Source organism: Camelina sativa, chromosome 13 (genome assembly GCF_030686135.1).
Source record: "Camelina sativa cultivar CO46 ecotype springtype chromosome 13, ASM3068613v1".
Lineage (NCBI taxonomy): Eukaryota > Viridiplantae > Streptophyta > Magnoliopsida > Brassicales > Brassicaceae > Camelina > Camelina sativa.
This window is the reverse complement of record NC_141892.1, coordinates 76,298-92,796: the sequence shown is the minus strand read 5'-3', so window position 1 is coordinate 92,796 and position 16,499 is coordinate 76,298. Positions and strand designations below refer to the sequence as shown.

General features: G+C 37.8%; 5 protein-coding genes across 9 annotated transcripts; 4 read left to right on the top strand and 1 right to left on the bottom strand.

The window, feature by feature from the left end:
* Window positions 1–949: 949 nt before the first annotated feature.
* LOC104734129 (protein LURP-one-related 15) lies at window positions 950–2,525 on the top strand. Its single transcript, XM_010453637.2, has 3 exons — window positions 950–1,547; window positions 1,695–1,922; window positions 2,146–2,525. Exons 1-3 carry the CDS (start codon window positions 1,263–1,265, stop codon window positions 2,287–2,289), a joined length of 657 nt encoding a protein of 218 aa, XP_010451939.1. The 5' UTR covers window positions 950–1,262; the 3' UTR covers window positions 2,290–2,525.
* A 425-nt stretch (window positions 2,526–2,950) lies between these two features.
* LOC104734128 (TOM1-like protein 7) lies at window positions 2,951–5,697 on the top strand. 2 transcript variants are annotated; one of them, XM_010453636.3, is made up of 9 exons: window positions 2,951–3,227; window positions 3,335–3,413; window positions 3,540–3,638; window positions 3,730–3,843; window positions 3,959–4,134; window positions 4,208–4,289; window positions 4,368–4,453; window positions 4,543–4,785; window positions 4,884–5,697. In XM_010453636.3, exons 1-9 carry the CDS (start codon window positions 3,055–3,057, stop codon window positions 5,569–5,571), a joined length of 1,740 nt encoding a protein of 579 aa, XP_010451938.2. In that variant the 5' UTR covers window positions 2,951–3,054; the 3' UTR covers window positions 5,572–5,697. The 2 variants fall into 2 exon arrangements, with proteins under 2 accessions (XP_010451938.2, XP_087338226.1); XM_087482100.1 differs by having other exon boundaries at window positions 3,025–3,227; window positions 3,540–3,612.
* A 1,154-nt stretch (window positions 5,698–6,851) lies between these two features.
* Window positions 6,852–7,788, bottom strand: LOC104734127 (uncharacterized). Its single transcript, XM_010453635.3, has one exon. It carries the CDS (start codon window positions 7,550–7,552, stop codon window positions 6,977–6,979), a length of 576 nt encoding a protein of 191 aa, XP_010451937.1. The 5' UTR covers window positions 7,553–7,788; the 3' UTR covers window positions 6,852–6,976.
* A 3,359-nt stretch (window positions 7,789–11,147) lies between these two features.
* LOC104734124 (uncharacterized) lies at window positions 11,148–13,124 on the top strand. 4 transcript variants are annotated; one of them, XM_087482097.1, is made up of 6 exons: window positions 11,148–11,390; window positions 11,643–11,740; window positions 12,041–12,192; window positions 12,291–12,485; window positions 12,610–12,669; window positions 12,819–13,124. In XM_087482097.1, the coding sequence occupies exons 2-6, from the start codon at window positions 11,647–11,649 to the stop codon at window positions 12,978–12,980; spliced, it is 663 nt and encodes a 220-aa protein (XP_087338223.1). In that variant the 5' UTR covers window positions 11,148–11,390; window positions 11,643–11,646; the 3' UTR covers window positions 12,981–13,124. The 4 variants fall into 4 exon arrangements, with proteins under 4 accessions (XP_087338223.1, XP_087338222.1, XP_087338225.1 ...); XM_087482096.1 differs by having other exon boundaries at window positions 11,151–11,394; XM_087482099.1 differs by having other exon boundaries at window positions 11,242–11,390; window positions 11,600–11,740.
* A 697-nt stretch (window positions 13,125–13,821) lies between these two features.
* Window positions 13,822–16,431, top strand: LOC104734122 (CBL-interacting serine/threonine-protein kinase 15). The gene is made up of 2 exons (XM_010453632.2): window positions 13,822–14,138; window positions 14,522–16,431. The coding sequence occupies exon 2, from the start codon at window positions 14,927–14,929 to the stop codon at window positions 16,217–16,219; it is 1,293 nt and encodes a 430-aa protein (XP_010451934.2). The 5' UTR covers window positions 13,822–14,138; window positions 14,522–14,926; the 3' UTR covers window positions 16,220–16,431.
* Window positions 16,432–16,499: the final 68 nt, after the last annotated feature.

The following is a 16,499-nucleotide window of genomic DNA, read 5'->3' as shown; positions in this document are numbered from 1 at the left end:
AGCAGTATTGTTTAGCAGAATTAAGAACATTCATGTGATGTCGTGATGATCTCCCTATCTTTTAGATAATGTTTTTTTTTTTCTAGACAACGAAAAATTCCTTTCAGAACCACATATAAACGTCTAAATTGGGCCAATACATCTTCCTAGGCCATATACTGGGCTTTACTGAAGGTATCAGTGGAGTCGATCTGAACAAGTGTTAGGCCTTAAAGTACTGTGTATGTGGACATTAGATATATCTTGATTTAGTAATTATATACATACGAATAAATTCGATCAGACAAAGAGCTGTATTATGATTCGTATTGGGTGGTTGGTTTAGTAGCTGGGAAATTTATTTATTCTGGAGACCACCACCACAGTTGGAGTCTTTTCAATGTGATTTCAATTCTATACGTACATGGAAATTAGTATGAGATATTTTCTTCTCCGGTGTAGAAAAATATATATTAATACAATATTGTAGTAAATTAGATAATAAAGCCATATGACTGGAGTTAGTCTAACGGTGTATTGATATTGCCAAGCCATCATGTACAATTGATCAAGTTACGAATTCGAATTGTGCATATAATAAGGAGTGGTGGTAGACAACAAAAGAAAGTTAAACAATAGTAACAAATATATATTGGGTGATAGCAAAAATGCATTAAAGAGACCAAATTGACACGTAACGTCGGTGTTAGAAACATGTTTAGTTACGTTGAAATCAAAATGTATTCCCGCGCGTTAAGGTGTTACTTACATAACGCGTCTTCAGATTTGAACCGTCTTAAAATAATTATTGACAACCGTGTCAAAGTTTTATGTACAAATTTGTATGCTTCAATTTATTCATACACGAACAAATTATACAGTCCTGATCTAAATTCTTAGTTGGTATACATGTCTGAATCATCGATAAATAACAAATAAGAAACTAGTAAAAGGGACAATAAGAAAAATAAATAACCTTTGAGTTTCTTTATCTTATACAAAAAGGAAATCTTTTTATCTAAGAAAAGAACAAGAAAAACCCAAAAGTTTTATGCTCGTAGACTTTTCAAAGAGAAAAGTCAACAATATTCGATCCAGATATTTATCTTTTCATAATTTATATAAGACCCCTTCTTAAACTTATCCTCACGAAGCGGCCGCAAAAAGAACATAAAGAAAGAAAGAAAGAAAAAAAAAAAAAAAATCAAAGCAAAGCAAGTCAATTAAGCAAAACAAAGATACCGAGAGAGTACTGTAATCCGATTTGGAGGAGAAAGCAAAAAATGGAGCAGCCTTATGTGTACGCTTACCCACAAGGCACGGGCCCTTCGGCACCTCCTCCGCCAGGACCACAAGCCGGAGTGATAGTGGATCCGAGGTACTGCGCGCCTTACCCTGTAGATCTGACCATCGTACGGAAGATGATGACGTTAACGGACGGTAACTTCGCTATAACGGACGTTAACGGGAACCTGTTGTTCAAGGTGAAGGAACCTGTGTTTGGTCTTCACGACAAGAGGATCCTGCTCGATGCTTCTGGAACTCCGGTCGTGACTTTGAGAGAGAAGGTCAAACCCCATTCGTTTTTTCCTTTCTCTGGTTTTTTCAAAGAAAAAAGAAAACATTGAATTGAAGGAGCACATGTAGTATAGTAACCCTACCCTATATAGTAGAAGATAAACTCCGATACTAATTAAACGAAGATTTTTTTGCAGATGGTGAGCATGCATGACAGGTGGCAAGTGTTTAGAGGAGGGAGTACGGAGCAGCGTGATCTGCTGTACACGGTGAAAAGATCGTCGATGCTTCAGCTAAAGACCAAACTAGATGTGTTTTTGGGACACAACAAGGAGGAGAAGAGGTGTGATTACAGGGTCAAAGGGAGTTGGCTGGAGCGTTCTTGTGTTGTTTACGCCGGCGAATCTGACGCCATTGTTGCCCAAGTAAAAACACTAATTATTTAATTAACACTCCCTCTCTCTTTATTTCCTTTCATTAGATAAAAAATCATTATTACTACTTTAATAGTACACTTGTGGAGGACCCATCTCAGCAGCAGTTTGTGCATCTCATCATGATCAGCACATGTCTCATTAGTTAAAGGAAATAGATGTTTTTGGTGAATCAGTAGGGTATACACTTATTATTATATGGTTTGGGTGGCAGATGCACAGGAAGCACACGGTGCAGAGCGTATTCTTGGGAAAAGACAATTTCTCGGTGACTGTTTATCCAAATGTTGATTATGCCTTCATTGCCTCTCTCGTTGTCATTCTCGATGACGTTAACCGTGAAGACCGAGCCGCCTGATAGATCTCCTTACCTCACGTCACGTTTGAAGAGGGGAGGAGACCTTTGTTTTTTAGTATTTATAACTACGTATATGCTTTTGGTATTTGTAACGTATTCTCGTATTTTCTTCTAAAACAGAACTAGGTGTTGTTTATTAAGCTTTGTTTGTGTGTGAGAGAGTTCATCTCAGTTGTGTAATTTATCAAAATAACTGCGCTTGTTCATGTTTAATGCTTACAACAACTACTTGGACATACATTTCTTCTCATAATATTCATATTTTTCAGTGTGTTTTTTTTTTTTCACACAACATTATTAATCGAAGGATACGTATTTTCACATAGTAAATGTAAATGATGATGCATGATGGGACGATCTATAAAAAAAGGTACTACGTACTAAAGTACTAACTAGTAAATACAGTTTATTAGGAAACGCTAAAAGCCAATCAAAAGTACGCCCATCTAAAAGATTTAACGGCCCAAAGTCCATTTTATGAGAAAGCGGAACTTGCTGCTAAAAAGGCTCTCGCGACATGTTTTTTGACCGAAGAAAAATAAAAAAATCCGAAAAGGCCACGTGGCAGTGATTGCTGAAGGAGTGGGACCCGGTGTTACTGAGAGAAGAGAAGACGTGGCCAAAACAAAAGTGGAAAACAGATTTTGAACGGACACACGGATTTGTCGGAAAAAAAAAGGCTCTGTTTCGTATTTCTCCATGTATATATGGCCGAGAGGAAGATGGGCTTTACCCGACGAAGATTCTGCGTGGAATTTTTAGAAAATGAGGCCTTCCTTTTCTTCTTCTTCTTCATCTTCATCATCATCCTCTAGTTCTCAATCGTTTAGGCTGTCTTCGGTGACAGTGGCTGTCGACAAAGCCACGAGCGAGCTTCTCCTCACTCCTGATTGGACCATCGTCATTGCCATCTGCGACTCCCTCAATTCTAATCGCTGGTATATTCAACCAATATTTCTTCTCTCTGTTTTTTTTAATTATGATAGAACATTTCCAAAATTGATCTTCTTAAGGAGTGACTTTTTTTTCTTTTCTTTTTCTGTAGGCAATGCAAAGATGCGATCAAAGCTGTCAAGAGAAGATTAAACCACAAGAGTTCCAAAGTGCAATTACTCACTTTAACGGTACACTTTTTTTTTTTTTTTTCTTTTTTCTTTTATAAATATACAGTATGATGAACCCCCTCCTACCTCCCTGTGATGTGATCTCTTCTCTCGGTTAACTTGTTACATATTTTACTAACATGATAGTTGTTGGAGGCAATGATTAAAAACTGTGGGGACTTTGTGCATTCTCATATCGCTGAGAAACATCTTCTTGAAGGTATGGTTAAGATTGTCAGGAAAAAGGTTGCTCTTGTCAACTTCTTCTTTCTTTCTTTCTTTCTTTCTTTCTTTTTGGGATATACTCTTCTTAGTCAATCTTTGATATATGTGAAAGGGTGATTTTGAAGTAAGGAACAGAATATTGATATTGTTGGATACTTGGAACGAAGCATTCAATGCAGTTGCTTGCAGACACCCTCACTACAATTGGGCCTTCCAAGAGCTTAAAGTAATTATACCCTCTTTCTTTTATTCAATTTTCTTCTTCTTCTTCTTCTTCTTCTTCTTTAGATTAGCCATAGCCACTCTCATTCCTGTTTCTGTTTATTCATTTTGATCTGCAGAGGTGTGGGGTGAAATTCCCACAACGTTCAAAAGAAGCACCCCTGATGCTTGCACCACCTCCACCTCCCCCTACTTCCACACAGTCTTCTTCTTCTTCTCCTTCTATGAACTTAATGTCCATTGGTTCGTTTCGAAGGCTTGACGAAACAATGGCTGCGGAAATTGAGAGCCTAAGGTTTCCTACAAACAGAGTTATCTTTTCAACATATAACTAATAATGTAATCACTAATGTTGATTAATTTTTCAGCTTATCAAGCCTTGAATCGATGAGAAATGTGATGGATCTTGTGAATGACATGGTTCAAGCCATGAATCCTTCTGATAAATCAGTAAGCATAGTGTAGAATCATGCATCATTCCTCTCAATGATCGAATCTCTAACTAATCTGGTATTTAATCTTCCACAGGCCTTAAAAGATGAGCTAATAGTCGACCTAGTAGAGCAGTGCAGATCTAATCAGAAGAAATTAATCCAGATGCTCACTACAACTGCGTCTGTCTTCTCCACCTTTCTACCACATCTTCTTCAGCTTTACTTGTTCCTTACAAATAAAACATCTGTTCTTGCCTTCTTCTTCTCAGGGACGAGGATGTTTTGGCACGTGGTCTCGAGCTGAATGACTCTTTGCAGGTAGTGCTCGCGAGACACGACTCCATTGCCTCTGGTGTCTCTCTTCCAATGTTGCAGGCCCCAGAGACAAAGAATGGCGATGCTGCTGCTCTTAAGTCTGACTCCGACGAGTCTTCTTCATCATCCAGCAGTGAAAGTGAAACAGATGAGCGGGATGAGGATATTAAAGATGACTTTATGCAGTTAGCCAAAAGGTTAGTCGTCATTCACTCACAAAACTCAACACACTAGTATTTGCGACTCACCAAGTAAAAAGTAGTTTAATTACAATAGTGCATTCTGGAATTGACAGGCACGCTCTATTAAATGCCGAACACAGCGACGAAGAAGAAGAAGAAACATTGCTTCTACGAAAAACCAATGAAAACACTGCAGAAATAGAAGCCAAGACACAGTGCAAAGAGCTAGCTTTATTCGACACAACAACAACAACAACGGCAACAACCAAGTCAGAGCAGGACATTATTGAACTTCTCAGCCTAACTCTGTCAACAACTGCGCTGCCAAGTCCACAAACGCAACCGCAAGAGCAGGCTCCACCGTTTTTTGCTGAAGATAATATTCTTATGAACAGCTACGTTGTCCCCTGGGCACAACAATCTAAGGCAGAACCGCCGCAAGTCCCAAAAATGGCTCAGTTTGCTCCACCGGGGCCACAGTTTCAGCCATGGATTCCGCAGCAGCAGCAACAAGAAGCGTTTTCATACGGTTATCCTCAGCCACAATGGAGCAGTGTCCACCAAGTAAACAGTAATGAGCCAACAAAATTGTGGAGTCAAGGAGGCAATGAAAATAAGATATTTGAGAGAAACTTGCAATACTCAAACTCCTTCCCCGCTAGAGCAGCGGGGACATCCGGTGGTGCTGTGGCTGCTGCGGTGGACGGGCAGCAGCAGAGGCCCTATGTTCCTCCGTACAAATTATTTGAAGATCTAAACGTCTTCCGGAACGCAGATGGAGGCGTTAGGAGTAGCAAATGACCTTTTCTATCTTTTAATCCACTCAGGATAACGTGATTTTGAAGTTCCAAAAAAATACTTCCAAAATTCTCTTATAAATTTACAATAAGACTTTAGAAACAATATTGATAAAGAATCAGAGCTAAATGAAGGACAGTGTTTCTTTTATTAGATAGATAATGAGGCCACGATTATAAAAAAAAAAAAAAAAAAAAAAATCTCTAAACAACTCAACAACATACATACATTTGCAAAGCTTCCCTAGAAAATTATGAAGCAATAAAAAAATGTATTCTCGAAATCACATTCAGCAATGGTCCACAGATTGATACATACTAGATTTAAATGAAAATATAGGAAATCAATTTGCAACGATCACTCACTTGTTTCATTCGGATCTGACTAGAAGAAGAACCTCATTATCTTCCTCGCCGACGGAGACCACAGCCCAAGAAGGAGCCAATAAAGGTAAAACGAGCGACAGACAGAGTTCATCATAGATTCAATTCAAGCAGCCTCGATTTACCGGCGGCGGAAACAGTCGCATCGTCTTCTACGCGAAGAGCCTTCCCAAAAAATAAAAAGACAAATCAGTTGTAATTTTAATTACGTGGGCCAATGGGCCTCGTTACAAAGGGCCTTCCAACATTAGTTTGTTGGAGCGAAATGAGTTTTCCACGCGCGCGATGGGGCAAAGTAAAGTACACGCTCCAATGGCAGCCGCCGACACCTTCCTTAACTTTATTAATTCGCATAGTGTTTTTTTTTTTAGTGTTAAATTTTGTTTACGTGTCGCACAGTACTACTCATTCAAATGAGTATTGAAATATCTCTCTATGAGAGAAGAATTAAAGTAAAGTTAAAATTTTGACTACAAAACCAGAGATGTTGATATTGAAATATTTTCAACTGTCTGATCGTAGAAAAACCAATCATAATCGACAAAAGTATCAATTAAATTAAGAAGAAACAACAACCACCGAACACCCCGCCCTAGCTATTAATTATTTTTTTGCATGTGTTTCTTTGCTTGGAAGACAGCTTAATTTAACACAAAAGAAGCCTTGTTCAAACTCTCACATTTGCAATTTACACGGCACCATAATCAAACAATATATATATATATATAAGACTTTGGGCCAATTAATACTTGTCAAAGTTTAAGTAATGCACTAAACCAGATATGAATGCGACCAGTTACTAATTTATTAATCTTTCTGATCAATTACGTAACTGTGCATTCCCTTTTTTAACAAGATGGATAAACAAAAGAAGATTTGGAGTCGCATTACCGACACAACTTAGATTAAATATTTCAATATTAATAATACGATATATGGAACACAAAATATATATTAAAGAAAAAAAAAAAAAAAAGAGTTTGTAAAAATTTCCACGTTTTATTTTCCAAGTTTACAACCGGAAATTATGAGTTGAAACATCTGCGGATTCCGAAGCAATTGGTGGATTGTGATCTACGAATGGGGTAGTGATCAGCAGCAGAAGAGTCGAAAGATGTGAATCTTCGCATGGCCTTCCTTTCTGTCTGAATCTTGAACCGATCGTAATCATTCTCATCTATCAACACCCTCTCCGACATTGATGGTGGTGACCATGCCGACAGTTTCTTCACCTTGCTGTTATGCTCGCCCGACTGCCAGAAGAGCCTTGTCGGGATTAGTGCCAGAATTTTCTTGGTGGACTTTTTCGAACCGCGGCTCATTTGGTCTCCGGAGAAGGAGAAGTGGGACGGCGGAGGAGTGAGAGGTGGCAGAGCAGCTAGCTCAGATGAGGGGTGTTTGGGTGTGCCAGGATGAGATTCCCATTCGAAAGGGACGGAACCGACGGCTCCGTCGTAGTAGTAAATTCTAAAGGAAGGACAAGCTGATGCTGCCGCTGTCTCCGACGAAAAGCGTTGTTTAGTCGACGATAGCTTGCTGGAGAAGGTGGCTGTGTCTTGCCTTATCACTGGCGCAGCCCGCTCAGATCCACTGTTTGGCATTATTGCTTGCGAGAGTGCGAGAGAGGAAAAGGGAGAGAGAAAGGAAGAAAGAGAGATTTATGCATGAGACGTATGGAATGAATTATCTATCAAGTATATATGGTGCCTAGTGTCTTTGGTACGGTTTTTTACTTTTTGCCTTATTTTGTTTCGTTCTGGTTGGTGTCTATAGAAACTATATGAAAAAGCATAATGTAACATTAATGCAAATGAAATATTCATTCAATTGTACGGTTAATTAGGTCATGGTTACAATTTGTAAAGATATATTATAAAATTCAAAAATGTTTTGGTCCAAGCCTTTTAAGTACCGTGGCAATAATCCACTCGATATGATAATGTTCAGAAACTTAGACCCTTATTGAGAGGCGCAATAACCAACCACTCGATGCTACGAAAAGAAAAGAAAGAAAGAAAAAAACTCGGATATGAATGATGAGGAGGTCAAAAGACGTCATACTGCAAGATATTTGTATCGAATGTATATAGCAATCACGTACAATTCATCCAATAAGAACATTTACAACCCAAATAATATACATTAATTGCTTATACACAAAGAAACGCACAAGGGTTGAAATTATGAAGAAAGGTGTGGCTATTAATTGGAGAAGCATTTAATTTATGTGGAGAGTAGGGGGCCATATTATATATTAGCTGAAAACAATACACAAATAAATTGAATAATTGTGGTTAAATTGGAAAGCAGCAGGATGTGTGACTAACTGAGCAACGACCCATGCATCTTACATGTGCTCCACGTACCACCCGGCATTGCTTTCCTCGATGATATACATACACCCCATGGTCGGTCCATTCTATTGCCATTAATTTCTTTCAGTAGTATGTCATACTCATATATACATATACCCCCTCCACTCATTAATACGTTGCTTCAACATCCAAAAACCTAAAAAAAAAAAACCATGAATTATTAGTTAGTTGTGTGAGTAAATTTGGATACAGGTAACTTATACGTATGTATGTATGACAAAACAAACTTAGTCCTCATAATCAATATTTTTAAAAAGAAAATAATAATGAAAGGTATACGGTACAAATACAATCTTGGGGATGGCATCCCGGCAGTGACCAAAGCAGTAGCTCAGCGAATACAGGTCCACTGATTTGCAAGATCATTCATAGTCAATAACTATTGAACGATTAAGGAGTACGTAGAGCCGTAGAGGAACAATGTTGTTTAGAGTGCTTGTATAGGTTTGCCAAGTAATTCGTGTATCAAGAAAAAAAATTGAACAAACAATTTTGTTTAGAGTTTGAAAGGTAATTAATGGTGGAATTATTCTAGTTTAGCTACATCAATCCTTTATACTATAAAGCACAAGTCACTTAGCCAATAGAATTATGCCACATAGATTTCTATTTTATAATTTAATTTATAAAAAAAAAATCTAAACAAAAAAAAAAGCGTGTAAAAAAGGAAAAAATAACTAAATACAAAAATGAGAAACAACAATTTCGGCGGCAATTACGCCTTTAGTGATTGTCAGTCCAGAACCTTTATTGAAAAAGCCCATAACAGAAATGAAAGCCCATATCTTTTTGTAAACCCTAGACCAAATAGATACAGTTTTTTTTTTCTTCTTCCTCATTTGACGTTCATGAGCATTCTGTAACTGTAAAACAAACCTCTATCCCTAATTTTACCACCCACTAACACTTCCACGTTCAAGCTGATTGTATAACTGTTTCATCTCCTATATAACTCCAATTAATTCATCAACTTCTTCTCTATTTGGTTTTTCTCTGCATTCCTTTCTTCGTTTCTTCTTCTCTTTACCATTGAAATCTACTATTCAAATTCTCTTTGTAAGTGCTTTAATTTCTTTTTTGAAAAAGCTAAATGATTTAACTTATATTCATATTTATTTATTTTCTCTTCAACTCATATATTAATTCTCTCTGATTTTTATCGATAATGTAGGAAGCTAATATCTTGATCATGAATTTACTATCCCGAAGATAAACATGAATAACTCCCTTATTCTTATGGATGATAAGGTACATAAACATTTGTATGTATTTACATTTATTTAGCTTCAAATCGCAATTGTAAAAGAAATTATTTTACTAAAATAGATCAAACCTATTATTGTTTCTTCAGTTTAGATATATTCAAATAGACGAATCTATAAATTGTTTGATTTATTTGTGACTAGGATGTACAAATCAAGCTAACAAATAATGATTTATAGAGTATTTGTTTCGGAGACTAGCAGAATGCCTTACGCTAAAAATCTGGCTGGTTTTCAAGTATTGATAGAGTCCACGTGTAAACTTATATTCCCATTATTACTTGATTGTGATTTGCATTACATTGTATTTCTTTAACGATTAAGATAACAACTCTGAATTTTGTTTAATTTGTTCCCGTTTCTTCAACCTTTCTTTCTCTTGATGGTGGGTGATTATCAGTTACAAGCTTACAACCATAACGACAAAACAATAGCGTGGATGTAAAACCTATAAGAACATGAGAAGACGATTCTCCTTAGTCCTTATATGATGTACATGGTAGCAAAACCGGAACGACAACAAAGAATGACGAGATTAAAACAGGGGAGACAAATAAAGGTTCATCAATTAATGTAACTGATTTCATAACAAAGACGGGTTTGTGGCTTCCCAAGAAAGATGAAAAGAGAAAAACATAGGAATTTTGTATAAATTGATTGATCCATGTATCAATTTGGATTAGAGGAAGGAAGTAGACACATTTTCTTACATAAAGTTTTGTTCTCCAAATCTATCTAAGTTTTTTTTAGGACTTTTTCATTGTTACGTATATGTTCTTCTACGTATGAAATGATAATAGTGGCTGATCCTTTTGCTTTTTTTTCTTTCCCAAATTGGCTGCCAACATAGTCATTTGAGAATTAAATAACATTCAATAGTTAAAATATAATAACAAGTTTATTTATCATTTGAAATCTAATAGCAAATACTACAAGAATGCAAGTTTCCAGTACTACTATAATTGCTAAGCTTAGTCAATCTAACAGCAAACACTAAAATATTAATTTATTTATCATACTTTTTTTCTCTTTTTTAATTAACATATATAGGATTATATACTCTCTTAGTAGTCGAAAGCTATATCTTAAAGGTTTGTAAATTCTAGCTATATCTTAAAGGTTTCTAAAGTCTACTTTATGTGTATTAAGTTAGACATGTAAGGCTACAGTTGCACACGCATAAGATAGTTGTATTAAAAAGTATCATCAAAATCCATGGCTTTGAGTTTACAATTTTGCTTATTTTTATTTATCTTAATATTTTTACGATTTTTGTTAAATTTATAGTAGGAGCTGCGTGTATAGGAAACTCGTGTATTCGTGTACTTTTATGCTCTACATATTTTCTCCTAAATAACATTTGTTATTCCCAATTGCACCTATATTAATTGAGTTCTATGTAATTAACCAAAATAATTAAGTTCTTAAAAAACAACTTTTGGGGTTTTAAAATCGATAATTCGTGATTATTGTGCCACAATTGCTGTTAAGACTCAAATTACAGGCATCCGTCGAGTAATAATACTAGTTATATATATTGGAGGAGTTTTTAGAAAAGTAAAGGACCAATCATATACGACCACCTCTTGCTTAAAAAAAAAAAAGAGAGCGCCGTGTAAATATATATATTTTTGAGGGCAAAAAAGGTAAGAAGAAGCATCGTCATCAATCGAAAGATCGATCGGGTTCCGGGTTGCTAGGGGATATTATTAATCAGATCAAATTGACCAAAAAAAAAAAAAAAAAAAAAACATAACAACAACATATCTATTTCTCTCTGCCAGAATCTCGTCGAAGGCCGTGTAAGTAAGCTCTTTTTCTTCTTCGTCTCTCCCATGTTTTGTTTTTCTTTTTGTCATATCGAAAGATTCTCAGTCTATGGAGATGCTTTATTATTGTAATAAGATTTGGTTATTCCTTAAGAAAACCTCTGCCATCTCTATCTATATATATATATATATATATATATATATCTGTTTCGCGTTTTGAGAATGAATGAATCATGTTGTAGACCTAAAAAGTTTGTTGTGGATCGGCCAAATTGTGTGTCTCAGATTCATGGGAGGAATCATGGGCGGTAGATCTGGAGTCATAGTCCTCTTCCTCCTCTTTGGGTTGTCTTCTGCTTCTAGAAACCCCATCATCCTTGTCGGTTCGTGCCTTTTTTTCTTTTTCTTTTTAATTCGTTACTCTGTTCATTGCAGATGTTGAATTCTAACCTTTTTTTTTTTTTTTTTTAAATTTTAATAAGCATTCATTCATATTCACTTCTCTGATTTGAGTTTTCTTCTTCTGAAAATCATCATCATTCATTGCCAATGATGGTTTAGATCCTAAATAATGATTGATTTGGGGTTTGACAAGGCTACACCCATACGTAAACATACGTTTGTCTTTGATTTTAAATATATAATCTAATAGAGTTGTTGCTATGTGTATATGATTTGTGCAGACTCTGCTCATGATGATGAGAACCAAGTTTGTGAACTGTGTGACAAATATGTTACCCTTGCCATTGACTACCTTCAAGATTACGACAATCAGAATGCTCTCGTTGAGGCTCTTCATCTCACCTGCTCTCAGATTCCTCCTCTCAAAAAACAGGTCTCTTTTTCCCCCATCTTTGAGTTTTTATTACTCTTTTTTCTTTCTTTCTTTCTATATTACTATTATTAACTTCAACTCTGTTGTGTTTGATGCAGTGTCTCTCAACGGTGGATCATTATACCCAGCTTTTCTTCACACAAGTCTCTGTACTCAAATCAGACCAGATCTGCAAAAAGCTTAACCTCTGCCAAGCTCTTGTTGTTGCTTCACAAGTCCATCAAGGTAACTGCGAGGCTTGCCGCCAGACTGTCTCTGGGGTTGTCTCCAAACTCAAGGATCCTGAGACTAAGGTTTGCATTTGCACCCTTCCTTCTTTCTGCTACTATAATAACTTAGAAAGAGAGAGATATTGCTACTGCTGTGCTGCCTGATCTGATTGGACTTTTGTTGTTGTTGTTGTTGTTAATTTTGCAGCTGAAGATTATCCGCTTACTTCTCAAGGAGTGCAAGTCGCTAAACAATTACCAGGACAAGGTTAGCTAACTAAACAGAACTTTGATAGTACAAACCACATACATATATAAGCGAGTTTTGTTTTGTTAATAAAAAAAAAAAGTATCATGGTGGATCATGAGCTAATGATGAATGAAGTGTGTTGTTTAATGATGGATGGTACCCAACAGTGCAAGAAGATGGTGTTTGAATACGGGCCTCTGATGCTTGTGGATTTGGAGAAGTTTCTGGAAAAGAAAGACGTCTGCTCTATACTCCGCGTCTGTCCAAGTCCAGCCACCCAAGGGAACTACATTCCTGCGCTGGAGGTGGAGCCATTAGCAGATTCGTAAAATTTGACACCCTTGTTTTCCTTGTGAATTGATTCACACACATACCATGCCAGCATCGCCAAAACTGATTTGGTAACTGATGATCATGTAAATTACTACTACTTAAGGAAAAAAAATAAAACGTGATTCTTGTGTGCTTTCAAAGACGCTTAAGGCCCATTGTCCATTTTATAAGCTTTTTTTTTTTGGCTAATAATTTTATTATACGTGGCCTTATTGAAATAGTTTCATGTCTGTGTTTCCTTAAGTTTCAAAACGTGTGTGCAGTAGTCGTAGTTTTTTGAGAAGAAGAATATGGTTTGGTTACTACGACTACTGCACACACGTTGTGGTTGGTAGCAGCCAACCTGATTTTGATGTACCAGCCTAGGGTCCCAGAAACGAATGAATGTCAGACACGTGTAAAAGACAAGAGAGAGAGAGAGCAAGTTGACGCCTGTCACCATATCTCTTTTAAAGTTTAAAAAGGTAGCATTGGAGGAGGATATTCTCGCTTACGTGCCACCTCGTCACTATGTACATTATCAACTTGATTTGTAACCTTATTTGTTAATCTTAAAACAAAAATCCCTTGATAGGGAAATGAGATTGTTTCGAAAACGATATTAATACAGTAAATGCATATCTCGTGAGCTGGCAAAATTAAAAACAAAAAGAAAGTGTTTGGTGGCAAAAAAAGGGTAGCTAATGATGAAAGATAGGAAGAAGAAGTGATAAGTTATACTAATATTAGTAGTAGTAATTAAACGGAAAAACACACAAGTTGATAGGGACACAATTAACCAACCAATAAGCAATTTGCAGACATCAAAAGATATGATATGACCAAGAAACGGGGTTAGTCCAAAAAGGAAAACAGGTTGGCTCTTCTCTTCTGTTTCGTTTTAATTAGAAAAAGGATATTTACTAAGAATGGCATTTTCGCAAATCCTCCCTTAAAGCCAGCCAGCTAAGCCTGGTGGTCCTACTATTGTTCTTGTATAAAACTATATATAGAGAGAGAGAGGAAGAGAGGGTTTTCGTAATCGTCGTCACTTTTTCTATTTGTCTCTCTCGCTCTCGCTCTCGCTCTCGCTCTCGCATACAACAAAACAAAACTCGTCTCGCTCTCTCTCTCGCTCTCTTTCGCAGCGCCCGCTCGCTCTCATCAAATTGGAGGTAATTTCTTATTCTTCTACTTGGGAGATATCGATGCTCTATCTATCTATTCTTGCTTTCTCCTCCTATGGATCTATTATTATCTCCCTCCGTGTCGGAGAAAACCAAATCTGAAGTTAGAAAAAAAAAAAAAAGAGACGTTGTTATTGTTTCTCTGGATCTGTTTGTTTGTTTAATTCACCCGTTCCGTTCCTAGATGTCTCTACTCATTAGATTTACTCAATCGGCTTTGCATCTCTCTGTTTATAACTAGAGGATTCTCTGTTTTTTTTTTTTTCTTTTATTTTACTTTTCAATCCCCAACCAACACCGTGTTGGGGTTTGGTGGAATTATTTCAAAATTTCATTTTGTTTTTGATCCATCTCTCTGTTTTTTTTTTCAGGAGGTTTGTTTTGTGTTAATTGAAGAAGAGTGTGGCAAATTACGGATCCAGGGAATGCAGAAACATGTATTTGAAAGCTGAACACAATTGCTCTACCACCATCTCTTACATCCCTTCCCCCTTTGGGCCCTTGTCCTCCTCGCTCTTCCCTCATGACACCCGCCGCTTCCTAAACCCTGGTTCCACCACCCTTCTCCCCTGGTTCCATCCCTCTTCCTCGAATGCTAGAAAAAAACGCCACTTGGAAGCATGATCTCTGCGAAGACGGTTGATCCTCTTCTCGCCTCCTCCTGAGTCCTCCTCCTCCTGAGTTCATCATCATTTTAGTATATTCTAGGTTTTTCTTTTTAAATCTTTCTTTTTATTTGATATAGTCTTTAGTCTAGTCTGTGAGTGAGTGAGTCAATGGAGAAGAAAGGCTCTGTGCTCATGCTCCGTTACGAGGTCGGCAAGTTTCTTGGTCAGGGTACCTTTGCTAAGGTCTACCATGCCAGGCATCTGAAATCTGGTGATAGTGTTGCTATTAAGGTCATCGACAAAGAAAGAATCCTCAAAGTTGGTATGACCGAGCAGATTAAGCGTGAGATCTCTGTCATGCGGCTCCTTAGGCATCCTAACATCGTCGAGCTCCATGAGGTCATGGCCACTAAATCTAAAATCTACTTCGTCATGGAGCACGTTAAAGGAGGTGAGCTCTTCAACAAAGTCTCTGCCGGGAAGCTGAGCGAAGACGTTGCTAGAAACTACTTTCAGCAACTTGTACGCGCTGTTGACTACTGTCACAGCCGTGGGGTATGCCACAGGGACCTGAAGCCCGAGAATCTCTTGTTGGACGAGGATGGGAGTCTTAAGGTGTCTGATTTTGGTCTGAGCGCTCTTGCCGACTCTAGAAGGCAAGATGGGTTGCTTCACACCAAGTGCGGCACCCCTGCCTATGTTGCACCTGAGGTGATCAGCAGGAAAGGCTATGATGGTTTCAAAGCCGATGTCTGGTCCTGTGGAGTCATACTGTACGTCTTGCTCGCCGGTTATCTCCCGTTCCGTGATTCCAATCTGATGGAGCTGTACAAGAAGATTGGCAAAGCCGAGGTCAAGTTCCCAAACTGGTTTGCTCCTGGCGCAAAGAGATTGCTCAAGAGGATCTTGGATCCTAACCCCAACACCAGAGTATCAACTGAAAAGATAATGAAGAGCTCCTGGTTCCGGAAAGGCCTGCAGCAAGAGCAGAAGAAAGGATCGGTTGATGAAGAGGACGTTGACGTTGACGTGGAAGAGGACGCAGAGGCAAACGCTAACGCTAACGCATGTGCAGCAGAGAAGGAAAAGAAGCGGTGTATCAACCTGAACGCGTTTGAGATAATATCGCTGTCGACGGGGTTTGATCTCTCGGGGCTGTTCGAGGAGGGAGAGGAGAAGGAGGAGATGAGGTTTACAACGAACAGAGAGGCGTCTGAGATAACAGAGAAGCTGGTGGAGATAGGGAAGGAGCTGAAGATGAAAGTGAGGACGAAGGAACAAGGATGGAAGGTGAAGATGGCGGCTGAGGCTGCAGTGGTGGAAGCGGAGGTGTTTGAGATAGCGCCGAGCTTTCACATGGTGGTGCTGAAGAAGAGCGATGGAGATACGGCGGAGTATAAGAGAGTCATGAAGGACAGCATAAGACCGGCTTTGATCGACATTGCATTGGCTTGGCACTGAAGAAGCATATAGTACTATTCTTTTTCTGTGTGTTCAATTTATTAATATTGTTGTTTTACCAAAAAGTGTTTGTCTAGTTTATGTATTTTTCTCTCGAGTCTCGTCTTTAAGACGAAGTGTTTCTTGTGTTCGAGGAGGCGTGTCTGTGTAATAATAATGATGAACTCATGACATATGTATGAGGAAGGACCAATTAAGTAGTTTTGAGATTATGTGTGTATGTCGGACTATGGGAAAATAAATAAATATATCTAAACAATTAGACAACGTGTTAAGCAAG